General features: G+C 43.7%; 1 protein-coding gene across 4 annotated transcripts in view; it reads right to left on the reverse strand.

The window, feature by feature from the left end:
- Positions 1–1,154: 1,154 nt before the first annotated feature.
- The window catches only part of GRHL2 (grainyhead like transcription factor 2), a 151,293-nt gene continuing 127,654 nt past the window's right edge, over positions 1,155–24,793 (reverse strand). For all 4 annotated transcript variants that reach the window (XM_019754156.2, XM_019754155.2, XM_019754154.2 and 1 more), the window contains exons 14-16: positions 21,095–21,180; positions 6,341–6,405; positions 1,155–4,249 (exon numbers count right to left, since the gene is read on the reverse strand). In XM_019754156.2, coding sequence (XP_019609715.2) covers positions 4,135–4,249; positions 6,341–6,405; positions 21,095–21,180 — 266 coding nt within the window. In that variant the 3' untranslated portion in view covers positions 1,155–4,134. The remainder of the gene's footprint in view (positions 4,250–6,340; positions 6,406–21,094; positions 21,181–24,793) is intronic.

The raw sequence follows: 24,793 nt of genomic DNA on the forward strand, positions 1-24,793 counted from the left end.
CAGCCTCTGAGGGCAGACTGCAGCTGCCTCTAATCTGCCTCTTTGTCCCCAGCAAGGGGCATAGCACCTGGTCCATAGTAACTGAACTGAACTGGTATAGGCAGAAGGTCAAAGGTGGAACTGGACCCTCGGGCCCTGAGAATTGGTCATCCCGGCCTACCCACCTAGAGTCCCAGGACAGGGAGGTGGGAGGAGGGGTGGCACACATGGTGAACCAAGTTCACGGGACAGCAGGACAATGACTGCCATGCATCCAGGGAGTGGGTGCCTCAGGGGAGGTGCGGAGACCAGCTGCAGCCTCAGCAGGACCTGTGGGCAATGGCTTCAGACCCTCTACTGAGACTGGAACATGGATCCTGGCAAAAGGCCCCATGGCCCATTTCTCATCCACCGATCTCTCCAGAAGCCCCTTCAATAAGCACTTCTCCCAGCCTCCTCTTCCCTGCGCCCTGGCCCAGCATAGAAGCTGCTGGGGATGAACCTAGGGAAGGCTTTCTGAAGGAAACTTTTTAGCTAAGATTTGAAAGCTGGGGACATGGAGAGACAGAGAGGTGAGATATAGAATATAGAAATGCTACTTGTTTGGAACAGAGAGGCTCTCGGGACGATGGTTGAAGGCGTATATATAGGTGGTGTTCACTGAGGAAACACCAGTAAGTACTGTGATAATGAGTCGTGTTCACATCTGAGCTGACAGATACCAGCAAGCCTGTGGGTTCCAGGGCAAGAGATTGCTGTGATGAAACTGGAGTTTCAGCCATGTGGTCTTGGCCCATGTAGAGATTGGTGCAGATGAACTACGGAACAGGAAAGCTCTGTGGTTAGTCAGTGGGGTGAGTGAGCTGGGTGTGAGGAAGGCCGCAGTGGTCGGACAGAACCTCCTCCCTGCCCTGAGGAACTGGCCAAGAATAGCCACCCTGTTGGCCTGTCACGGTTGCACTGAAAGTCTCTTGGGCTCCTTCAGCCCTCTTTTCACTTAACCTTGGGGTAGGACCCAACAAGTCACCCACAAGAGGAAATACTCACTGTGTTGAAGCCTAGTGCTCACAGGTACCCAAGGGGAGCCTAGAATCTGCCAAGCTTACACAGAGGTTCCTTTCCATTCAGGCAAAGACCCCTCACACCAACCTCATGGAAAGTACCAGACACTGTCGTTTACTCTTACTTTATGAATATTTATTTTTTTCTTCTTAAAAATGTACAAAAAATAAAATAACTGTATTTATAGTTTATAGATTCCCCTTCTCCCATTTACAAAACTATTAAGTTACATCTGCTTTTTTTCTTAAACACGAGAGCATTGTTCATCTATCAATCTCCCTTGCTTATCTTTAAGAAAGGGCTGTTCATAGAATTTGGCACAAACCCTCTGTTTCTGCTGCCTTTTCACAATTTTAAATAAGAAGGAAATAAATGTTTGATTCATTTCATGCTTCCTAAGTTTCTGGCCTGGGACACGCCTTAGTCTTTTAGGATCCAATTCCAAGATGACGTGTGATTGCATTTTCCTGTTGGCCCCAATTTCCAAACACCTGTAAAGTCTAAGCAGTTTGGGTATGTCTTTAAAAAACACTTGTTTCACATGTCCCTTAGTTTACATGGATTTTTTTTTAAAGCTAATTTATTTGAGTGTGATTCATTTAAGGGACAAAAAAAAAAAAAGAGGAGGCAAATTTTCCTCTTTTTGGAGTGTTTTTGCTCAGGAAATGTTCTTCATCAAAGCTCTGATAACATACACAGTGAAAGACACATCATGGCTAAGCCACGGGCACTCTGAGAATGCAGAGGGGGCGGGACAGGTGGGAGGTGACACTCTGCACCACCCTTTGGTGGCATTGACCTCATGTTCTTTGTTCTGGCAGTGGTCACCACAGTGATTGCTCAGGGGCCTGGGACAAATGCAAAAGCATCTCTTATTCATCCTCTGCCTAGGGCAGGACCTGCAAACATTTTTTTTCCACAGAGGCTAAAGAGAGAAGTGTAGGTAACCTGTGTCAAACTGCCGAAAATGTGATCTTTTCCCTGCCCTGGAGTCCTATGCCCCAGCCCAACAGTATGTGCCATCCCACCTGCCAGTCATGTTTGAAACCACGCCTAAGGCAAGGAGCACGGGAAGTGCATAGTACATCAGGTATTGCCGACACCAAATGTGCCCATCTTGGAACAGAGCTCCATTAGTTCCCAGGAGGCTCTCCCAGCTGCTGGCCCGGCGCATGGAAGTCACAGAGTGGATGGAGGACGATGGGACAGACTGAAGCAGAGCTGAATCCAGGTTGCAAACCTTTGGCATCGCGGGGAGGGGTAAGGCGTCCAGAAGACACACAGAAAGGTGCCCCCTCACCAGCACCCAGAGGTTTCCCCAGGCACGGCACCTGCCCTCCATTGCAATTCAAATCCTCTGCAGCCTCAAGGAGAAATGGCTGAGCTGGAAGCAGCCCTTCCATCCTGCTCTGGGCCCCTGGGGCAGGTGGGGTGGGAGGGCAGGGAGCCCTTGGAGAGCCCCCAGGTAAGATGTCAAAGTGCTTTACAAACAAATGTGGGCCTTTACATAGAACCTGTCCTGGATCCTGGACCTTGGCTGGCAGACGTGTCTAACTACCAAAAAGCTAGTGCTTCCACCTACACGGGTGAAGGCAAACCACTAGTCCCTCAAAGAGAACGGCAGTCCAAGACGGTTCATGATCATTTAGGGAAGCAGTTTTCCTCCTCTTGGTCTCCCAGGGCACGCAGCAGGAGATGGGGTTCTCCTCTGGAGGCTGGTTGCAGAAGAGCCAGGGCCCTTGGGGGCACGGTCCTTCCCTCCCTCCCTCCAAATCCAGCAGCCAGGAGCAGAGGTGGCTGGTGCCTCCCTCTCTGGTGAGGCCCAAGAGGCAGCCCCCAGCCTGCCCATTCAGAGCTGAGCTGTTGGCAACGTTCTCAGAACTGCAGTCAGGCTTTTAAGGGGGCCACTTGAGATGAAGGACGTGCTTGTAAGCTGCGCGGCACTGCACAGTGGCCAGGCTCCTGATGACAGCCAAGGAGTTTTGCAGCGGGCCCCAGTGACAGGGCCCTGGTGGCAACCCCCCTGCAGTTTCTCCAGAAAGCTCAGGCAGTGCTGACACCAAAGCAGAGGAGCTGGGGCCTCAGACAATCTGACATTTCCCACAAGACCGCTTAGAGGGAGACTCAAGCAAAGCATGTCACCATGAGATAAAGGTGGTGGCCTCCAGGGTGGGTTGTGCCCTTGGAGAGGAGATGGGGCTCCTTCTGTGGACAGGCTCGAGCCCCCAGCATCCTACAGGAGCGTCCATCTTGGCACCCGCTGCAGTCACCTGACACCCTGAAGGCCACTTCCCTAGCCCAGAGTGTCTCCTGAACAGCACAGAGGCAGAAACCTCTTGTAGGAAGCAGTCTCCGGGTATGTGCCTCCCCTAGGCCAGTGGCAGTAAACATGCCCACATACCACAGATAAAATATATTATTGCAATATTATGAACACTATGTACATGATAGCCAGGCATATCTTCTGTGTCACTAATTACATGGTAGCTGAATGTCCTCCTGTACAAGGCCTGGTGGCCACTCACTGGGGATCCCTGGAGGTATCTAGCAAGATGCCCTTCTCCAGAGCAACCTGAAGGGTTGACCAGTAAGGCAGCGTCCATGTCTTTCCCCACCTCTGACTACGGCGCCAAGCAGCAGCTCATGTGGTCCAGCCACGCGGGAGAAGTGGAGCGAGCGGTAAGACCAACGGGATGAGACCTTCTAAGGCTACTCGAGATGAATAGATTGGCGGTGTTTCCCTTGAAGGGGTGGGCTCTGGATGGTGTCCTCTGGAGCCAGCAGGGACCTGCAGAGTCCTGGCGGGCCTGGCCCTGGGCTCTGGAACAGGGTGGACAATAAATAAGGGTCTGACAGGCCCAAAGCCCCTTCCCAAGGGGCTTGGGCCTCAGCTGCACAGCAGGAGCTGGTGGACGGGCCAAACACACTGACAAGGAATGGGGCTTGGTGCCTTGCCCTGCCCCTGAGCGCAGTCGTGTAACAGCAGTTGTGAGATGGGTGAGGTGGGTCTGTGGGCTCTGGGGCCAGGGCCTCCATCTCTCCCGCGGAGGAATGCACTGAGGGCTCCTGCCGAGGGCAAGCCGAGACCAGGGCTCAGATTTCCATGAGTGTGATCTTGAAGCCTTCCACCATGCTCTCCATGTTGAGGATGAAGGTGTCCTCGTTCGAGTAGTGCTCAATGATGTTGTCGTCCATGTTCACCAAGATGCTGCCAGGGTGGGGGGAGGGGGATGGAAGACAAGAAACAAAAATGCCGTGAGCCGTGTGCTCAGCAGGCTCCAGGCTGGGGTTCCCTTTGCTATTCTTTGCAAGAGAGGCTAGGAGGACGAGGCAGGGGAAGAAGACACTCATTATATTTTCTTTCTCCAGAAAGCAGTTTGAGGAAAGCAAAGCCTCGACGTCTCAGAACTAACCTCAAGACTGTTTACTAAACAGGGCTTCAGGGCTCATTCAATCCAACTGTCTTGCTCTATCGACTGGTAAACGGAAGTTAACAGAGTCTCCTGAACCCACAGATTTAGCTATTGACAGAGCCAGGGCCTAAACAGTTAGGTCCCTTATTTTCATTAAACAATACTGATTCTTGAAAATGCATCTTAAAAAGTATTTCATACTTAGGAGGAAGAGGAAAATAAACAAGAATTTGGAAAACAAACAAGTATAGCTCAGCTATCCTTTCTGAGCATGTAATGTGTCCCAGTGTTTCAGGGACCTTGCATTTCATCCTCACAGCAATCTAGAAGGTAGGTGTGACCACTGCCATTGTGCAAATGAAAAAGTGAGCTCAGTGAGGTTAAATCATTTCCCCAAGTTCAGCTCGACCATGACTGAGCTAGGTTTTGAAACTAGATTTGTCTCAGTCTGAAGCTCATACTTGCCCACATGTGAACTACTCCTCGGTTAACCATCCCCAGTGGATTTAGTTTTAAGAAAACCAGCAACATTCAGGGTCTGTCCATGATTTAACCCCTTTCATCGAAGTCACAGAGATCTTAGTTTGAGAATAAAGAACTGACTCTCATGTACGGCTCTGTGTCATCAGGCACGTTGTTTAGACTTTCAGAGCTTCAGTTTATTCTTCTGCAAAACTGAAAATAACAACCCTGCTTTAAAGGCTTGTTGTTAGGATTAAAGCATTTAGCACAGGGCCGGATGCAGTGCTCAGTGAAAGTGAGATGTTATCACCATTGGCATGTACGTCGGCACTGAGGTTCTGATCAGCAGCAAGGCCGTGAGACACCACTCAAATCTCACTATCAGAGAATAAACACAGCCCACTTCACTGACCTTGGAAAAAACTGTAATATGCATGTTAGTGACCTTTCCGACAAGGGCTCAAGCGGAAAGCGTTTCTTCCTTGACTCCCAATCAACCAAAAGACTCCGTCACTCCGAAAGCCTGAGCTTCCCAGATAATCAATTTCCTTTATGAAAGACGCCCAGAGAAGGGTTTAAAGACCTATTTTCTGCTTTTTGTAGGGGAATGGCTCCAGAAGCTGATTCGGTGGAGACACTCTCCTGGCACTAGATCCAGCTCCTGCAGCCTCTGCCCTTGGGGCCTCACACACAAGAAGCCCCAGGAGTACTGGAGGTGGCACAGAGCAATGAGGAGACAAGCACTTCCGCTTTGGGGCCACAGACCTGGGTTCAAATCTGTCCCACCTACTAAACATGAGACCTTGGGCAAGATGTTTAACCTCCACTTGGCTCAGTTTCCTCATCAGTATATTAGGGATAAGAACCTACCTCATAGAGTCGTGAGGAATTATGGAGCAATGCACACAAAGCTCGTAGCAAGGGACCCAGAATCTCTGAACGCCCAATAAATGAGAGCTATTGCTCTTAACACTGAGAACAAGCAGGTCCAATGGTCATTTAAATCATTTTGTTAATAATTATCTCAGAAGAATGAATCCTTTTTGTTCCTCCTGTCCCACCCTGAAACCAACCCCAAGAGCAACATGGGATTCCCTATAAACCCCACTTTCTACAGAAGGGTGACTTCGCCACTCTTCCAGTGCCACTCGCCCCATTTCTTGACCCCTCTATTCCACCCACTAATCCTGTCACTGGATTAGGGCATCTCAGCTGGCATGCTGACAATGCACTATCACACTCCCCCTCTCTCTCATTAAAGGTCTTCAAAATGTATTGCACTCACAAGCTACTTACTTGGATGGATGACAATTTTTATAAAAGGCGGACAACAGAACTAACAAAAAGAGGCATCTTTTTTTTTTTTAAGCACTATGTTGACTTATCTGATTTGGAAATCAATTTAAGTTCAGTTTCTTTCTTACCCTTTTTTGCTTTTCTTGTACAGCTTTGCTATCTTCTCCACAGGCAGCCCGTATTTCTCAGATATCTGTAACATCAATAATAAAAAGGCAGATGAACACAGAAGGGGAGCCCAAGCAGAGGCAGAGAGAAAGTTCCAACTTCACTCTCTTGGAGATTTTCCTGAGTGCCAGTGACCTTCACTCATGAGTCAAACTCTCAAAATGTCTCACTTGCAAGACTCTCCCTTTGGACAAACTTTAAATCATTCCACAATAGATTCAGCCACATGAAATTTAATCGATGATGAAGGTGTCATTTCAGATCAGTCAGAAAAAGATGGACTCTAATCATTATATTGAATTAAACAGGTAGCCATATAGAAAAAATTTAACAAGTTAAGCTAGATCCCTTCTCCATTCCTTATATCAAAATAAATCAGATCAAAGATTTACATGTGAAAAATAAAACCATTTAAGAAGAAACAAGTCAATTCTTTGTATAGATATCATCTTTAAGTAAGGAAGAGCTTTCCAAGCAAGGTATGAAACCTGAAGAAAAAAGGTCAAAAGGTTGATAAAACAACATAGAATTTAAAAGACCAGTACAGCAAAAACCACCATAAACAGCTGAGGACAAATAGTACACTGGGAAACATTTTGCAACACAAATGATAGACATGGAACTAACTTCCTTAAGTTAGAAAGAACCCCTGCAAATAATAATAATCACCACCATCATCATCATCACCATCATCATCATCATCATCATCATCATCATAACAATTCAATGGGAAAAGGAAGAAAACATCGTGAAGTAATTCACAAGAAAAATACAATAGGACAATAAGCGTATGAAAAATGCACTACTTCATACGTAGTTTAAAAGTTCAAATTACAGCAACAGTAGGATACTACTTTTAATCTATCAGATTAACAAAAACTAAAAAATTGATAATGCAGTGTCAGCCAGAGTATGAGAAACAACTCTTATATTCCATAGATGGGAAAGCAATAAGCTCAACCTTTTTGGAGGGAAATTTGGCAGAAGCTATTGAAATTTAAAATGCATATATCCTTTGACCCATATATTCCACATCTAGTTATCTGGTCTACAGAAAAACACTCAGATGTACACAAAGCTCTTCAAAGCATCACTGTTCAAAATAAAGAAACTGCTAAAACCATAAGCACATCTTGATATTTTCACAGTTGAAAACCATGCAGTCATTCAATAGTTAAAAGAAATGTGGGAAGCCTACGAAGGTTAGACAATTAAGTTCACAAACTTTCCACTGTGTAAATGAACAGTGGAAAGTTTGAGAACTTAAATTGTCTGACTTTTTGTATATGAAAAAAAATGTTCTTAACATACTAAGGGGGGGAATCAAGTTGCAAAACAGTATATATATAAAATGTGATCCCATTTGTATTTTCAAAAAAATATATGTAAGTAAATTGAAAACATATCAAGGACCCACCAATCTACTAACAGGAGCTACCTTGGAAGAATGGACAGAAATAAGAAGATTCTTTTACTTTTTACTTTGTTCAATCCTGTACTATTTATTTTATTTTCACAACGATTATGATTCACTTTTCTAACTATAAAGTAATAATACCGGTAGTTTAGAGATGAAGTCTGGGGTGACTTACCCTAAATGCCTTTCATGCCTTCCCCCTCCCAAATCCATTCTGCTGGCCTCTGCTGAGCCCAGTGGCTGATGGGGCTCACTAACAGCTGAGACAGGTGAGGCTTGAATTTAGACTACTGGGCAGTCTAGCAGGGGCTAAGAAAAGAGGCTAAAGAGCGCTACGGCCAATGCAGGATAGCTTTGGATCCTGGGAAGAGCTTATTCTCTGTGTACAGAACTCCTGTTGGAGGCATCCACTTTGGCAGAACATAAAAGAGCATTTATGAAGATCATAAAAGAACGCTTGTGAAGATTGCTGTACAGCACACATACACAAAATTCTGATCTAAAATTACCATTACTGAATGAAAAAAAATTTAAAAGTTCAGTAAATGAACTGAAAGATACATGGTCAATACAGCAAACCAGTAAGTATTAGGAAAGATCAATTAGAAAAACAATTTCAAAGTACAAAGCAAAACACATAGCTAGATGAAAATCATGAAGAAAAAGAGATTTGAAGAATAGAAGCAGGCCATTTAAGATGTGAATACCGGAAGCCCCAGACAGAGAAAGAGGAACAGATGAAGAAGGGGAAATCGTTAAACAAATAACAGAAAAATGACCATGTTTTGGGGTATGAGGGGAGTATTCTGAATCCCAAGAGAGATCAATAAGAAAAGACTCATACATCTGGCCATTCTGAAAAGTGCCAGATCTCCAAGGGTAACAAAAACATTCTGGAACCTCCCAGACAGAAAGAGTTACAAAACAAAACAAAAAGGGAGGAGGAGGAGGAGCAGAAAGAGAAGGAGAAGAAGAAGAAGAAACCTAATTCAGTCCTCTCATCTGCAACACTACAAACCAAAGGCCAGTGGAATGACCTTTACGGACTACTGAAAAAAAGACTTCACCAGAATCCTATACACCAACAAGCTATCCCTCACTCCTCAGGGTGAAAGAACAGCATCTAAGACATGCAAGGATTCAGAGAGCATTTCACCTAAATATCCCATTTGAGAAAAATACAAAAGAACCTTATCTAAACAGAAAATGCATCAGAACAGAGAGTTCATCTAGGCCAAGGGGGGGAGTAAAAAGAAAGCAACCAGTGTTGTGCCATAAAGGTAGATAGATGATAGATAGATAGATAGATAGATAGATAGATAGATAGATAGATAGATAGAGAGATAGACTCTATATATACATATATATTCTTTATATGTATATATAATATCTATATATGTACCATATACATTTATATATATAATATCTATATATATACCATATATGTACCAAGTTCGTGAACTTGTTGCAACGATGTTGCTAACCTTTTTTGGTATCAGAGAGATTATTCATTATGTAGTTGTACCAACTGGACAAACAGTTAACCAAGTTTACTATTTGGAATTGCTGAAAAGACTGCATGAAAAAGTTAGACACCCTGAACTTTTCACCAACAATTCATGGCTCTTGCATCACAACAACGCACCCGCTCACACGGCACTGTCTGTGAGGGAGTTTATAGCCAGTAAACAAATAACTGTATTGGAACACCCTCCCTACTCATCTGATCTAAAAATGACTTCTTTCTTTACCCGAAGATAAAGGAAATATCAAAAGGAAGACATTTTGATGACATTCAGGACATCAAGGGTAATACGATGACAGCTCTGATGGCCATTCCAGAAAAAGAGTTCCAAAATTGCTTTGAAGGGTGGACTAAGCACTAGCGTCGGTGCATAGCTTCCCAAGGGGAGTACTTCAAAGGTGACTGTAGTGATATTCAGCAATGAGGTGTGTAGCACTTTTTCTAGGATGAGTTCACAATATTAATTGTCCAACCTCATATATATATACACAGTTATATATCTATATGAGTATCTATCTACGCATAATCATCTATCAATTTTCAAGTGCATACACTGCACATGTGAAATAAGTGCTAAATAAGGATTGTTGAAGTAAAAAAATAATAATAATAGAAGGAAAAATCTAATCGTTTCCTAGAAAGAAAGTGTTAAACTGTTTCAGCAACACCAATAAATCAGGAGTTTGTGGGGACAGAATGGGGCTAACATTTCAATGGACTCATCCTGGCAGGGGGAGAAATGAAAGCTCTAAAAGTCTCACCTGACTGAGGTAATTGAGGGAGCTATAGAGTATTTATTATGGGAAAAAGTCGGAATTTTATTTTCAAATCATAGAGAAATAAGGGGGGGGAAGGGTTGAAACAATTTAGGAAAAGTAAATAACTTTTAAGAAAAGGTAAAAAAGAGCGACTTAATCCAACTGCAAAATGAAAGACAAAGTAAGAGGGAACCACAAATCGAAAAAAAACTATAAACAAAAAGGAAGATGGAAGAAATAAAATTAAGTGTATTAGTCATTACACCAAATGAGAATGAAATGAATTTTTCCATTGAAAGACAGTGTGGGTGGGAGAGAAGGAAGGGAGGGAGGGAGGGAGGGAGGGAGGGAGGGAGGGAGGGAGGGAGGGAGGGAGGGAGGGAGGAAAATGATTTAAAAAAAATGATGAGGAGAGAGAAAACCAACTGTGTGTTGTTTAAAAGAAAAACACTTAACACATGTGATGGAAGGGATGGGTGATGATGACCACACCAAACATGCAACAGAAAGCAAACAGGAGTGATGAGATTAATATTAGTTAGAGAAGGTAGAAGTTAAGATTGCTGAGGTAAGAATGGGCAGGATGCAGTAATGATAAAAAAAAAAAAAAAACCACAATGTATGAAAATGGTAAAGCAATCACAAAGCTTTATGCATCCAACATGGCACTTCAGCAAAAATTATTACAGATGGAGGGGAAAACTTGAAAACCACTGTAGTGGGACACTTCAATATGCCTTTTGTAACTGGACAAATCTAATAGACAAATAAGAACAGCTGAATAATATCATCACATACTAGATTACATTCATGTATTTACGCAAACACACACGCACACACACATTACAATTCCGATTGGGCCACAAAGATAAGTCAAATTAGATCATAATTCAATAAAACTAGAAATACAAAATTTAACGTTTCTAGAAATGCTTAATTATTGGGAAGTATTCCTACAGATTCCTGGCTGTACAGCAGCTCAGCAGCCCTTCCTCAGAAATTAAATTCCTTTAAGCTGTTTGGGAAGATGCTAGGTTATATCTGTCTAAATAAACTCTAATACTAGCAAGTTTCTTTGAGCACCTTATTGCTGTCCCCAAATCTGGTGAGACACTCTGGTAATGTAGGGTTGACAATTAGCTTTTGTCTCCTCCACAAAGCTTGACACCATCTCTCTTTGGAAGAATTCTACTTCCTCTCTCTGCCGCCTAAGCCTGGCACCCACACTGTTTGTCAGGACTCCCAGTGTCCATACCTGCACATGTAAATCAAAAGAGAAATGCCGATCTGAAGGCTCTAATGAAGCCTTGCTGAAGGACAAAGGAAGGATGAACTCGGTGTGGCATTTCTCAGGGATGAGCTCACCACCTTCCCCACTCGCTGGGCTTCTAGAACCGCTCAGTGAACACAGCGGGTGCAGAGATAAAATGCTTGAGGAGCAACTTGCTTCAGCATAATTTCTGGAGCAGCTATTTCCTCAGCCTACCTGGTCAAAGCCAGGCCTTCTTAACCGGGTCTACAGATGCCCAAAGAGTACATACATGAACACATATGGGGGAAAACAGACATCTGTATTTTCACTAACCTTGAATTGGAATTTAGCATTTCCTGCAATTATGAGCATACAGTAGTATTAGCAGTACCTGTCTTTTATTACCAGTGGAAATCACTGATATTTTCATGTTATATTAGAATTCTGTAGGTATTTCAAAATATCGAGTACACTCATCCTTTATACTTCCAAATTGCTGTAGCTTTTGATCATACCCAGAGATCATATTTAAACCATGAATAAAGAGCATATATATTCCTATATCACAAACATGCTCTTGTTATTTTGAAGACTACCTTTCAATATAATTGGTTTCCTTTGTAATCCTACGTATTTTATTTAATACATTTAAAAACATTATACTGAAAAGGTCCATAGATTTCACCAGGCTGCCAGAGGCGTCCGTGGCATAAAAGGGTAAGACCCCTGACAAGCATCCTTTGCTGTACACAAGTGCTCGTTGTCTGTTTATAGTCCCGGGGTCCCTGTGATTTGTGCCTAATTATCATCGTGAGTCGCTTTGCCTGCGAGAATTGGGTTTTTGAACTTTGGTTAGTGTTACTTGGAACAAATAACATAAAATAAAAATTAAATATAAAATAGAATAAAATAGAAGCCTTTTCCTACTCCACATCAGCAGCCTCAAATCTGTTAGTTCCCCTTTTGTGGAAGGGAATCGGACAGGTGGGTCTTCTCTTTTCAGAGGTCTGACGCCCAGTTTCCCAAAGCACGAACGCACAGAACTGGGCTCACAAATCAACTGATCACAGTCAGAACTAGGAAATTTGCATAAAACCTGCACAATTCCAGTTTTGACTTGGGCCTCCTGCAAGTACACTGAATGCTCATTAAGCGCCTACAGTGTAGGTGATAGAGCTCTACATCTGTTATGAGGTGTGACCAAGCAATACAGTGAATGTTTAAATAAAACTTATTACAGTTAAAGACACATTGCCATTAATCCCCCTCAAAATACTCCCCCTTGTTTCGAACACACTCATCCCATGATTCTTGCCACTTTCCCAAGTCCTCTTTAGTTGTGTTGTTGTGGCTGCTTCCATGTCCTGAATCATTTTGACTTTGGGGAAGTCAAAAATCACATGAGCCAGAGCTGGTGAATAAGGTGGATGAGGACACACCGCAATGTTTTTATTTGACAGAAATTGCTGTACCAGAAGCTATGTGTGACACAGAGCATTGTTATGAGGGAGGGTGATTTACGGCACAGTTTAAAACACACCTTCTCTCAACCATAGCTCACACCTGGTTGACTGCACTGAACAAGTTGAAACTTGTCACACACTGTTACTAAGGTTCGACGTGCCACTTCCTGTATTGAAGATCCCTGCCTTTCTGTTGGCTGGCACTCGGCATTAGCATTTACCATATTTTGTGATCACAATGGAAAGGCTCCGTGTCACACATCACTTCTGGTACCGCGATTTCTGTCAAATAAAAACATTACGGTGTGTCCTCATCCACCTTATTCACTGGATCTGGCACCATGTAACTTCCGGCTCTTCCCCAGAGTCAAAATGACCAAGAACAGTAAACATTTTTAATTGATTCAGGACATCCAGGCAGCCACGACAGTACAACTAAAGACACTCATGAAAGAGGACTTCCAGAACTGCTTTAGAAAGTGGCAAGAACAGTGGGATAAGTGTGTTGGAAGCGAGGGGGAGTATTTTGACGGGGATTAATGGCAATGTGTCTTTTACAGTAATAATTTTTTTTAAAAATTTAAACATTCACCATATTTTTTTATCACACCTCATAACTTGCTCAATCCTCACGTCATTACAATGGGGAAGGGGTGGACTTTTACAAGCCCTGTTTCTCAGGTGAGAAAACAGGCTTACAGTCATTAAGTAACTTGCCCAGGGTCCTACAGCTAGTAAGTAGCAGTGACAGGATTTAAAAGGTAACAACCTAGCAGTCTGGTTTCAGATTGAACTCTCAGAGAAAATGGGCATATGTTGAGACTGTGTGGAGCGGGGCTCATGGACCCCCACCCAGTACCAAGAAGCCACCAGCAATGTTGACACATGTGCACCAAGCTGCCGAGGGCAACAGTCTCCAGGAGGGCAAAGTCTTGCCCTCAAAGGACTGTCAATGGCAAAGGCAGCTTGATAATATGCCACATTGACATGGTGAGGCAAGGAACTGTGCTTTGCCAATTCAGAACCCTGGAAATAGGAGACTGCAGGATATCGTGTGGGGGAAAGCGGCCATCTGTGGGAGTGAGGGTAGATTACAGGATTCCTTCTGCCTGGAATGATGTTGGGTGATATCACCATACAACCCTCCCTTCTGTGCTTGGAAAGCACATGTGACATGATAGTTCTCAGAACAGGAGGATTCGGAGTGCTTGGTCTTTGTTCTTGCATGTGTGTGTGTGTGTATGTGTGTGTGTGTGTGTGCTTTACAAGTTGTCTGAACTAAGCATACACTTTCATAACTTTTAAAGCTCATTATTAATGTTTTTAAAGACTTCCCTGACATCTAGGAGGATCCTAGGTCTTGGACATATCTCATCAATGGCTGTTTGATGACCTGTAATTGTTAGACTTTTAACTTTGTGTGGAGAGTTCTCTTTGCCCAGAAACCTTATGTATGTGACAGTAGCACGTAAGAGATTCCCATTGGTTTTTACCAATGTGGGACTCAGTCTGCCGTGTCTAGAGGCATCCAACAAAACTGCCTGCTCTGGAAGCCAATGACTTTTATCTGGAGTTAGAAATTGTTCAGTGTGGGCTCTAAGATGTACATTTAAAAAGAATGGACTCCTGTGTGCACATATTTCCTAGGTGGTTGCATTTCTAGTAGGCCTTCACCTCCATGCATGACTCATGTGGATAGAAGATGCTTCTGGGTCCACGGGCCACCTCTTCCATGTACACATCAGCTTCACCAGGAGAGCTCCTTTCTCTGACCCCTTTGGCTCGGAGGAATCTCAATCTGCCGCCCCACCCCATCGCATTTACAGTCATATATATTCATTTACAGAGTATTTCCGTGTGTTTCTTTAAGTACCTTGTATAGGAACTAATTTAATACTCACACAACCGTATAGCTCATTTTATCATTATCCTCAGAATATCCCACATTATTATTACTCTCATTTCAGAAATGATGAAACTGGGGTTGAGTAACTTGTCCAAGATCGCGCCACTCCCAAGGGTCAGAGCCAGGATATGAACTCTGACTGTAGGGGATCAACCACTACACATACTACTTCTTGCCCGATGGTTTATTATGGCCTAAGCTTGTTTCCTTTAGTTGTTGTGAGCTGTGACTTGGAATGTTATTCTTGTAACAACTTTCAATACACGTATGTTGGATACCTCCCTATGTTGGACTTCAGCTGCTCAAGGGCTATGTTGGCTCCACCACTCTGTGGAGCTATCAGACCTTGGGAAGTCCCTCTTTGGGCCTCACTCTTCACATCTGTAAAATGGCAATGATATTTACCCTGCCAAGTTCGCAGGACTATTTTGACAATCAAATGAAGCAGTGCATGTGAAACTGTGCCACCCACAGCACTCAGCATGATGGCACATAGAAGCTCAAGGACATAGGCATACACAGAAAACAAGCGACAACGCCCCTGTACTCATGAACTTTACATTCTATTAGGGAAATGAGAAACAATAAACATCTAGCAAATGGTAACTATGTCAGGTCATGATAAGCACTGTGAAGTAAAACAAAGCAAAGTAAAGCAATAATAGAGATGTTATCTCTGTAGGTGGTGTGGGAAGGCCCACCTGAGACAGGGACATGTGAGCAGAGGCCTGAAGGAAGTGAGAGAATGAGCTATAGATATGGCGGAAGAGTACTCCTGAAAGAAGGAACAACAAACGCGAAGGCCCTGAGGTATGAGTGGCCTTGGTGGGCTCCAGGACTACCAAGAAGGCTGTAGTGCCCGAAGATTATTTGTAGGATTACTACGTAAACTCACTCAGAAATGCCAAAATAAAAAACAAAAAAACAACAACCCTGAAAACGCATGTCATCTCCACTACCACCATCATCGCCAAATCCTTGGCTGTCATCAAGTTTAAAACTTAATTATAAGAATAAAGGATCCAAAGTGAATCATCACAGTTGCATGGATTGCTTGACATAATACCAAACATGTAGGTGAAATGAGAAACATTCTAGTTTATCCAACGTATTTATGACACCAAGTATGGGAACATTCAGTAACATCTTTTCTATCCAGGTGTCTAGATCTGCATAGATAACGATTTCTTGGCATGTGAAATGAAGGTCTGTGAGGTTCAGGACTGGTAAATAAGAAGAATTATCTAGTCTGTTCCATAGAAAAGTGGCCCAATTCAGCACAGATTAAACAATAATTCCACTCCTCTTTGTTGTGGTCAAGAGTTCTTTCTAAGCCAATGAGAGGTCAAGGGTAGTACAAATAAAACCATTCTTCCACGTAGGCATGTTCCACAGTTCGCAAGGAAGGAAACCAAAGATTCTGAGATTGACCTGCTCAAGACTGCAGTCATGATTTGGGCCCAATTCAATCAAATTCCCCAGGCCTTTTCCTTCTGCATGCTGCTGCATGTGTGCTTACGGCAGGACCCGGGACCCTGGTCTAACAGGAGACTTTGCTAATGAAGAACAACGCAGTAATATTATCTCAAAGGAGCATCTAATGTCTGCTGAGTATAGAGTCAACCCAATTTCAAGAGAACAGAACTATTTCATCTTATTAAGTGACCTGACTTACAGACTTAAGGAAATCTGTGTGGGCTGTGAGAACACTGTGACCATCTCAAAACTGTTCAATGCATCTGACTGATGTAGCACCTTCTGACTCAGACTTCAGTTTCCAACTGAAGGGAAAGGTGGTGACACTGTTCTATTCTGTCTCCATGACAGATCGACATTTCACCACCGATTGCCAATAATAATTATTTTTAAAAAGGAAAAGAAGTACAAAACTTTTTTTTTTAAGTTTTTTCCTCCAGTACAGATTTTCTCTTATATCAAAATACTGCCTGACTGAGCATAAGGAATTTGGAGTTTAACAGGAGAAATAAGAGAAGGTTCTCCATTGGAAAGCAATCCAAACTGTCTTGCTGTGGAAGCAGCTGCATCAACGTCATTACCATCGTCTCTGCTAATGTCTACTGAGTGCGTGTGTTGACTCATTGAATGCTTTCGATGACTGCATTTTACAAATGAGGAAGTTGAGGCACAACCAACCATTCCATAACTAGTGCAGGAAGGGAATAAAACCACCTGAAGGATTTTATACATGGATATGAAGTAGGTGTCCCTATTTAAAACAATTGCAAGACACACACACATACTTTGCACAAGGCACACTTTTATACTTGGAGTTGTGAGGTCTGCTGTCCTTGGAAGACTATGGGTGCCTTCCTCAGCAAAGAGAGTATATGGCCTTCCCACACCACCGATGAAGGATAAGGGAGGTAGCCTAGACCCAGGCCAATTCCGAAACCCACAGGGGTGAGGCTGTGCACACAGAATGGCCTACAGGGCCACTCCCCTGCTCAAAACTACTTTTGCAGGAACTTTGGCCCCAAAAGCGTATACTGAGGCGGGGCTATTCCCATTCTGTGTGAATAAGAACATAGGACCTTAGGGTGAAATCAGACCCTAAATACCAGTTCCCAGCCAGGGTACACACCGGGTAGTGGCCCCCAAACTTTAGCGTGCTTCAAGGTCAACCAGGGAGCTTGTCACCAGTGCTGATTCCTGGGCCTACCCCAGAGAGCCTGATTCTGAAGGTCAAGTGTGGGGCTCTGGGATGGTACCATTGCAAAATACCTTAGGAGATTCCAATGGCGTCTCCCACTTAGAGAAACAACATCCCAGGGCCACAGTACATGCTGGGTCCACGATAAGTGGGGGATTGTGTTTTTACAGGAAGCCATTTTCAACCAGTGACAGGGTTCAAAATGATGGCTCGAGGTTAAGTACAATATCCCTTGATTAAATGGATTTCCTTAAAGGTTAGGGATTTTTTTTTTTTAACGTAGCTTTTGGTTGTTAAAAAATATAAAACCCCACACGCGATGATATGACTTTTAAAATAGAAGTGATAACAAAGCAGGGAGGTTAGGGTCACACTACCTTCTTGTTTTGAGGCTTTGTTTAAAGTGGGACCTTGGGGACTACAGTAAAGATCATTTCTTGGGAGCAGCTTTCTGTTCCTGAGCTCCGGAGGGGAGCTCCCCGTACAACCTCCAGAGCTGCAGACCCAGTTACCTACACAGCTTCCATAGCTCCGAGGCTCCTCTGAAATGCCAAGTTAGTGCGAAATTACGTAATGGATCATGAGCTAAAATAACTTTCCATCTTTTGGACAATGTCTATAAGAAGCTGATTATTTACATATTCAAAATCTGAGGGGAAAAAAAGGAAATCTTCACTCTGTGACTTTTCAAGCTCTGATTCCTACTCAAAATAATGGTTTAAAGAACAAAAGCTCAACTTTATCTGGTGCTTAGGAATCAAGCAGAGAGTTTTATATCTGTAGTGTCTTGTTTTATCCCCACAACAACCCTGTGAGGTAGGTATCATGGTATTCCCATTTTAAGGATGAAAAAGAGGTTGAGAAGCTTGTCCCGCTGGCACGAGGCAGGTCAGGAAATGAACACAGGTTTCTGAGCCCTAAATCCAAATGCTGACTCACTAGGCTACACTGTCTCTCCCTGTGTGCATTGGTGTCGGATGGTAAAATGTCAGACACGGTGAGGTGCTGGTCCTCAGAGAGCCCACACCCCAGAGAGAGCCCTTTCTAACCCCTCAGGTCCCCAATAACTTAGGGTACAGTTAACAATGTTCTTCACAATTCTGCCTTCTCACTTCACAGTGTACTTAAGTCTTCACTGAAACACCATAGAACCTGTTGTCTTTCATGGCTGCCCCCAAATTCCAGGCGGGTAGTGTCAGTCCTTCAGAATTCACCACCAGACCACATCACCTGGAAATCCCAAAAAACGTCTCTTGGCCCTGCTTTCCCGTTTGCACAACAAGGAGACAGCCTGTGTTGGTGCTTTAATAAAACTTTTCTTTCCAGGTTTAATGAAGGAGTGATGAAGTCACAATTGCTCTAAAGAATCTGACTAGAGCCAGCGTGGGGAACCTGATCTTTCCGTGGCTTACAAGGTCAAAAGACAGGATGCATTACTTTACCCTCGGCCCCAGCGAAGCAGAGCAAGGAAGGTGTAATGAGCTCTACTGAGAGGAATCAAAAGCCGGTCCTGCTGTGGTGGGGAGTGTAGGCAGAGGTTACTTGCGGCTACTTGGGTGGGAGTGAAGGTGATTTAACCTCATGATGGTCCAGCAAGACCACAGCTACACAACCCTGGTAGAAATGGCCAGAAGTCACAGAAGGGAAAGAAAGACACCGAGGAAAAGGATGTAATTCCTGGGGTGGGCCGAGGAATCAGCACTGGTAACAAGCTCCTTGGTTGACCTGAAGCACTCTAAAGCTTGGGGGCCACTACCCGGTGTGGACCTTGGCTGGGAACTGGTGTTAGGGTCTGATTCACAGCTTCATGCATCAGCTCAGAATTGGTCTAGATCAGGGGTTCTCATACCTGACTGGTCTCAGAGCACTGGAGGAGCTTGTTAAAAACACAGAATCCTGATCCTCTACCACCACTCCAGCTGCAATTCAGCAGAACCCGAATCTGGAGTTGAAGATGCATTTCAAATGACTGCTTAGTTAACTTTCATATTCACCACTATCCTAGGTAACTCAGTTTCAGTGACATGATCTCAGAGGCCAGGTTGAGGTTATGAAATAAAGGACCCCAGAGAGGCCTAAATATTTTATAGGCTTCTTTAGCTCATAAATCTACCTCTGGCAATTTTAGGGTCATTTAAAAAATCCTGGTTCACTTGAAGAGATGTGGATCATATTTTTGTTGTGTTCACTTCTATTTTGTTTTTCCTTCAGGCACAGTAGATCCAGTAACAATAACTGCATTGCAATGCAGAATCCTGTAGGACAGAAAGGATTCCCATGGCCTTCACCAGTGTTGGAGGGGGTGCTTGGTCCTTGACGCTATACTCAGAACTGCCTAGGGACGTGGTAATGATGCCTGCCACGGGGGAAACGGGAAGCTGCACTGGTAACAATCTCACACGTTTGTTTTGTTTTTAAATTTTAGATAAACAATGAATAGTTATTTTTTACATATCATACAATTTGCCATTTTTACCATTTCAAAGTGTACAATTCCGTGGCATTTAGTACATTCGCAGTGTTGTGCAACCGTCAGGACTATCTAGTTCTAGAACATTTCATCACCCTAAATAGAAATGCAGTCACTTCTCCTTCCCCCTTCCCCCAGTTCCTCTGCTTCCTATCTCTGTGGTTTGCCCATTCTTGATATTTCATATCAACAGAATCATACAACATGTGATCGTTTGTGTCTGGTTAGCAATTCCACTCCTTGGTATATACCCAAAAGAATTAAAAACAACTGTTCAAACAAAAACTTGAATGTGAATGTTCACAGCAATACCATTGACAATAGCAGATGGTGGGCAAATCCAAATGTCTATCAACTGCTGAATGGAAAAACAAAATGTGGTCTATACACATAACGGGGTATTACTCAACCATAAAAAAAGAACGAAATACTGATTGTGCCACAACATGGATGAAACTCAAAAACATGCTGAAATGCATCTGATAGAAACCAGCCACAAAAGACAATGGTTCCACTTATAGGCACTATATATAATACATTTGAACATTTTACTACATAACCCAAGATGCTGTTTTAATGAAGCTGTTTGCAGACCTGTTGTCTATCACTATAAAAAAACAACAACCTGGATCTTCTACAATACACTTGTACAGGAAAAAAAGAAAAGTGGGAGGGAGTTAGAAATTATACTTAAAATAGAGTCATATTAAAATCATATTCAGTTAAATAATATATGGATAAAATATAAAGTAACTTTTCCTGAGCCCAGGTAGGGTAATGCTAGATTAAACGGGGGATGAGAAGGGAGAAAGGAATTCACAGTCTTACTTCAGAATTCTGCAGTATTGTTTTTTCTTAACCAAAAGAGATAATATTTTTATTTTGGATTACACTATCATAGTTAGCAAGGCACTTCCTAATAGTTTTTGTTCCATGCATATTTGGAAATTAAACATATCTAATTTGGTTTCATGCAAAAAGACAGCTGGAAACTCACAATTTAACCTTCCTCTATGGCGTCTTACTCTGATTAGCCTTAAACGGACAGGGAATTGGCAGGTTTTCAAAGTTTTCTTCTCCTTAAAATGCTAATAAGCCCTGACAGTATGGAGATCAGTATCTCCACAAATCTTCCCTTTTCCTTTGTAAAGCTCATTCCGGAGCCATCTCAAAGGCTGCATTTTAATAAATGGATTCCAGCTCAGGAGAACAGAAGCAGGTTCCTGGAGGTTGAAAGGGGTTCATAGCTTACCGCTTCCATGAGGCCCTTCACTGTGGGAGATTTCAACATCAAGGCATCAAACACATCGTCAGTCTCCTTCCTCACATACAAAAGCACTGAAAGACAAAGGGGTGGAAAGCAGTGACTGAGGAGCCCACACAACCCAGCAGCTGCCCCGGGAGACTGCTTCCTGTTACACAGGAAGACTGACAACATCTACTAATAAGCCTTGGACCCCTGGCCCTGACGCCATCCTACAAGGGTGATGAAGCACCTCCACAGACGACCTGTGGCTAGGGACTGGTTAGGAACTCTTCAGTGACATCAACTGACAATCGGGTAACACCTAACAGGCTGCAAAATGCTTTCACACATTGTTCACATTTGAATTTCTCAAAGTGGGTATAGGATCTCTTTATGACATCTCTTTCTGTGACCTCTGTCTTCTATTTATTTATTTGATCATTCAACAAATATTACGGAATGCCCATCTGGGCCCCTTGGTCCCACGCTGTGTGTCGGAGCTGAGGTTGCAGCCATGGGTGATGACACAGTCTACCCTTAAGGAGTGCAAAGTCCACTTAGAAAGGCAGGCATTCATCAAATAAGCAGACAACTAGACAGGGTAATAAGAGCTATAAAGGAAAAAGACAGGAGAGAGTGCTTATAGGAGTTTGAGCTTTTCAGAGGGGTGGGGAGGGTGGGGCTCCCAGAAGGTTACCTTGAAGGAGAGATCTGAGTTACAAAAGGTGTATAGGCATCAGCGCGGGCAAGGGAGGTGGAGAGGGCAGGGAGAAAGAGACGGCAGGGAGAGCAAACTCCAGTAGACAGAGCAACATGTGCAAAGGCCCGGGAGGGAGACGGAGCATTTCAGAGGCAAGTTGATAAGAATACAAGTCTGGCTTTGACCTCAGTTCAGCCTGCTGCGGGACCCTGGTCATTTAACTTCTCCAAGCTCTGATTTTCTCTGTAAAACAGGGGTAATCATACTATCTACATCACAGGGCTGCTGTGAGGGTTAAATGAAATAATTGCCATGTGGGATGCTTAGCTCAGGGCCTGGTGCACACCAGGCACCCATTCCTCAATCAGTGGATGCGATTCTGAAGCAATTGTGGTTCTAGTGCCCTCAGTGAGGGTGACTGCAGCCTTTGGTTCATTTCCCCGTAACGTAACTTTCTGAATTTGACAATGTGCAGAAAATGAGAGATGGCGGGGACCCCAGGTGTCATTAGAAAGGTGAAGACACTCCACCATTGCATACCCTTCCTTATAGCCACTGCACTGGGGCTTTGCTCCCAGAAAGAACTGGGAACGGCCATTCAGATGTGATCCTCCAGCCCCAGTGAGCTGACTGCCCTTTCTCTCTCCCAGTGACATGGCTTCTGGTTCTTCCTTCAGAGGGAAGGAAGGGGGCCAAGACTGAAGCCCGTGCACCTGGTCGCCACAGACAACATGCACAGGGCAAAAGGCCTGGTGAGGCTGGATCCCGACTACAGTCAGATACCGAGTGAGCTACACTCACCACCAACCTGAAGGAATGAAGCTGGAGCTGGGAAATGAAACCAGCTCTAACCCAAACTCCGACATCTTCTCCCCCTCCTCCTCAAACCCCAAGGAATGCATTAAAGCTGCTGCTTTATAAAGGCAAAGTCTATTGGGTAAACACGGGTTCTGCCTGTACTTTCTTTCTGCAGCCAACAGATGCTCAGTTTGTGTAACACACACACACACACACACACACACGTATTGCAGTTTCTTCTCTTTACCCAGTATGAAAACAAAATACCAATTAGATAATAGACTGAATGTGTCTCCAAACATTGCCAAATTTAGTCCTTTGAGGAGAATGTTTTACAGCCTCCATTTCAGCTAAAATGATCTAGTGACCTAATGGCATTATAAAAGGACTCAATGTTAAGGGTACAGTGAGGACAATTAAACCACAGGACCTCGATTACAACTGGATGAGAATAATTAAAGTTAAAAAAAATAAAGAAAAAAGAAAGAATCCTCACTAGTGGCTGTTACAGATGGACATTCTGTAACTTCTTCCCACAACCCTTAGCAGAAAAATGTAATTCCAGCAGTCTGATCCTAAGGAAACCTCAAACCATGTCCTATTAAAAAGGGTACTGATTCCATGGGATTTACAAATATCCTTTTAAAATTATTTCTTTGAAATAGTATGGCTACTCCTCTAGCTGCAGGTGTCACTGGAAAGGGTTAAAGGTGGTTTGGTGGCATGTTGATGGGCTGTGGGAGAAACCCCCACAAGCCAGTGCCACCGTTCTCCTGCTGGCCTTGCTGGCAGCCACACACGGGCATGCTAGGCTCACAGCACAGCCCCACCTCGTGCCCAGGGAGTCGGCTTTCATTAACCGTGTGTCTGTGGCCAAGCACTCATGAAGAATCACTCCTCATCAGCATCACTCCTCTGCGGCAGCAATCACAGCTGGTATCACAACCATGCCGCATTGCAGACATCCTACAGGCAAAGGCCGGCAGCCCCAAGTGACTCCGAGGGAGCCGCCCTGAGAAGGGGCTACAAAGCAAAACAACAAATAATGGCACTGGTGACAATTATGCTTATTTTCTCTCCTAGAGAAACTTCTAACAAACAAACAATAGGAACCGTCACTGACCCGGGTTCCTCTTGCTTGTCAAAGGCCAGCTCAGACCGGGAGCTCTAGGCAAGGGGCTCAGACACACCACTGTCTTTTTCCAAAGAAAAGCCACTCCTGGGAAAACATTTTTCTCTATTGCTGGGAGGTTGCAGCGCCCTCATGTGTCTCTATGCTTTAGATGTTTCAAAGGCTGTAGACTTGCTTTTCATCACAGCTCAACAGAATTCCTAGTGGCAATTTTTGTGCTGACTTCACCATCTCAAAATAATCTGAAAAACACAACCTTTGGACTAGCCAGCACATACTAAATATGGATGAAAGCTACGATTAATTTTGCTTGTGTGACTCTTTGATTTCCATAGCTCTGCTCTCATTTTGAACTATGAGGTACAAAGCCATGCAGGAATGGAGCTCAAAAGGCACTCTAATATTTGATGGTGAGCCTGTGATGTCAGAAAATCTTTTAAAGGTTTAAATGCTGCTAATGTAATTAACACTACCCAAACATTCATGATGTCTGCGTTCTGAAACACTAAGTAATTATTCACAATTATGATAATCTACCTAAGTAGATTTAGGTCTAATAATAAAACTGGTAATTATGATCGGGAACACAAGTGCTTACTAGGTACCAGGCACTTGAGTTAAGTGTTTCACAATCACTCATCAGACTCTGTTAAGTAGGTTCTCTCGTCATCCCCACTTTACAAATGAGGACTCCGAGGAGCAGATGACCTTTCCAAGGTCATTCAACTCGACATGGCCGAGGGGGGCTACAGAGGTGATCTCCTGATCATTATGCAAATCCCATTTAAACAAAAAATGAAGTTTTTTATAACAAAAATCTCAAGCCTGTGTGGACGGTGAATGTATTTAGCATGGTAACCGGACTCATTGAAAGTCTAGTACTGTATAAATCGAAGATCTCTGTAAGCTTTTGGTGTTGGCTACAGCAGGATATGGGGGGAACTGCCACCCCTCCACACTTTCCTCTTATTCTGAGGAAGGACCGTGGGTCGTGTACAGCATTCAATGCTGAGAAGACACTGACATGCTCACACTTCGTTTCTTATTCTCTTGGTGATGTGGAATAAGACCCCTA

This window comes from Rhinolophus sinicus, linkage group LG12 (assembly GCF_036562045.2).
Source record: "Rhinolophus sinicus isolate RSC01 linkage group LG12, ASM3656204v1, whole genome shotgun sequence".
In the NCBI taxonomy this organism is placed as follows: domain Eukaryota; kingdom Metazoa; phylum Chordata; class Mammalia; order Chiroptera; family Rhinolophidae; genus Rhinolophus; species Rhinolophus sinicus.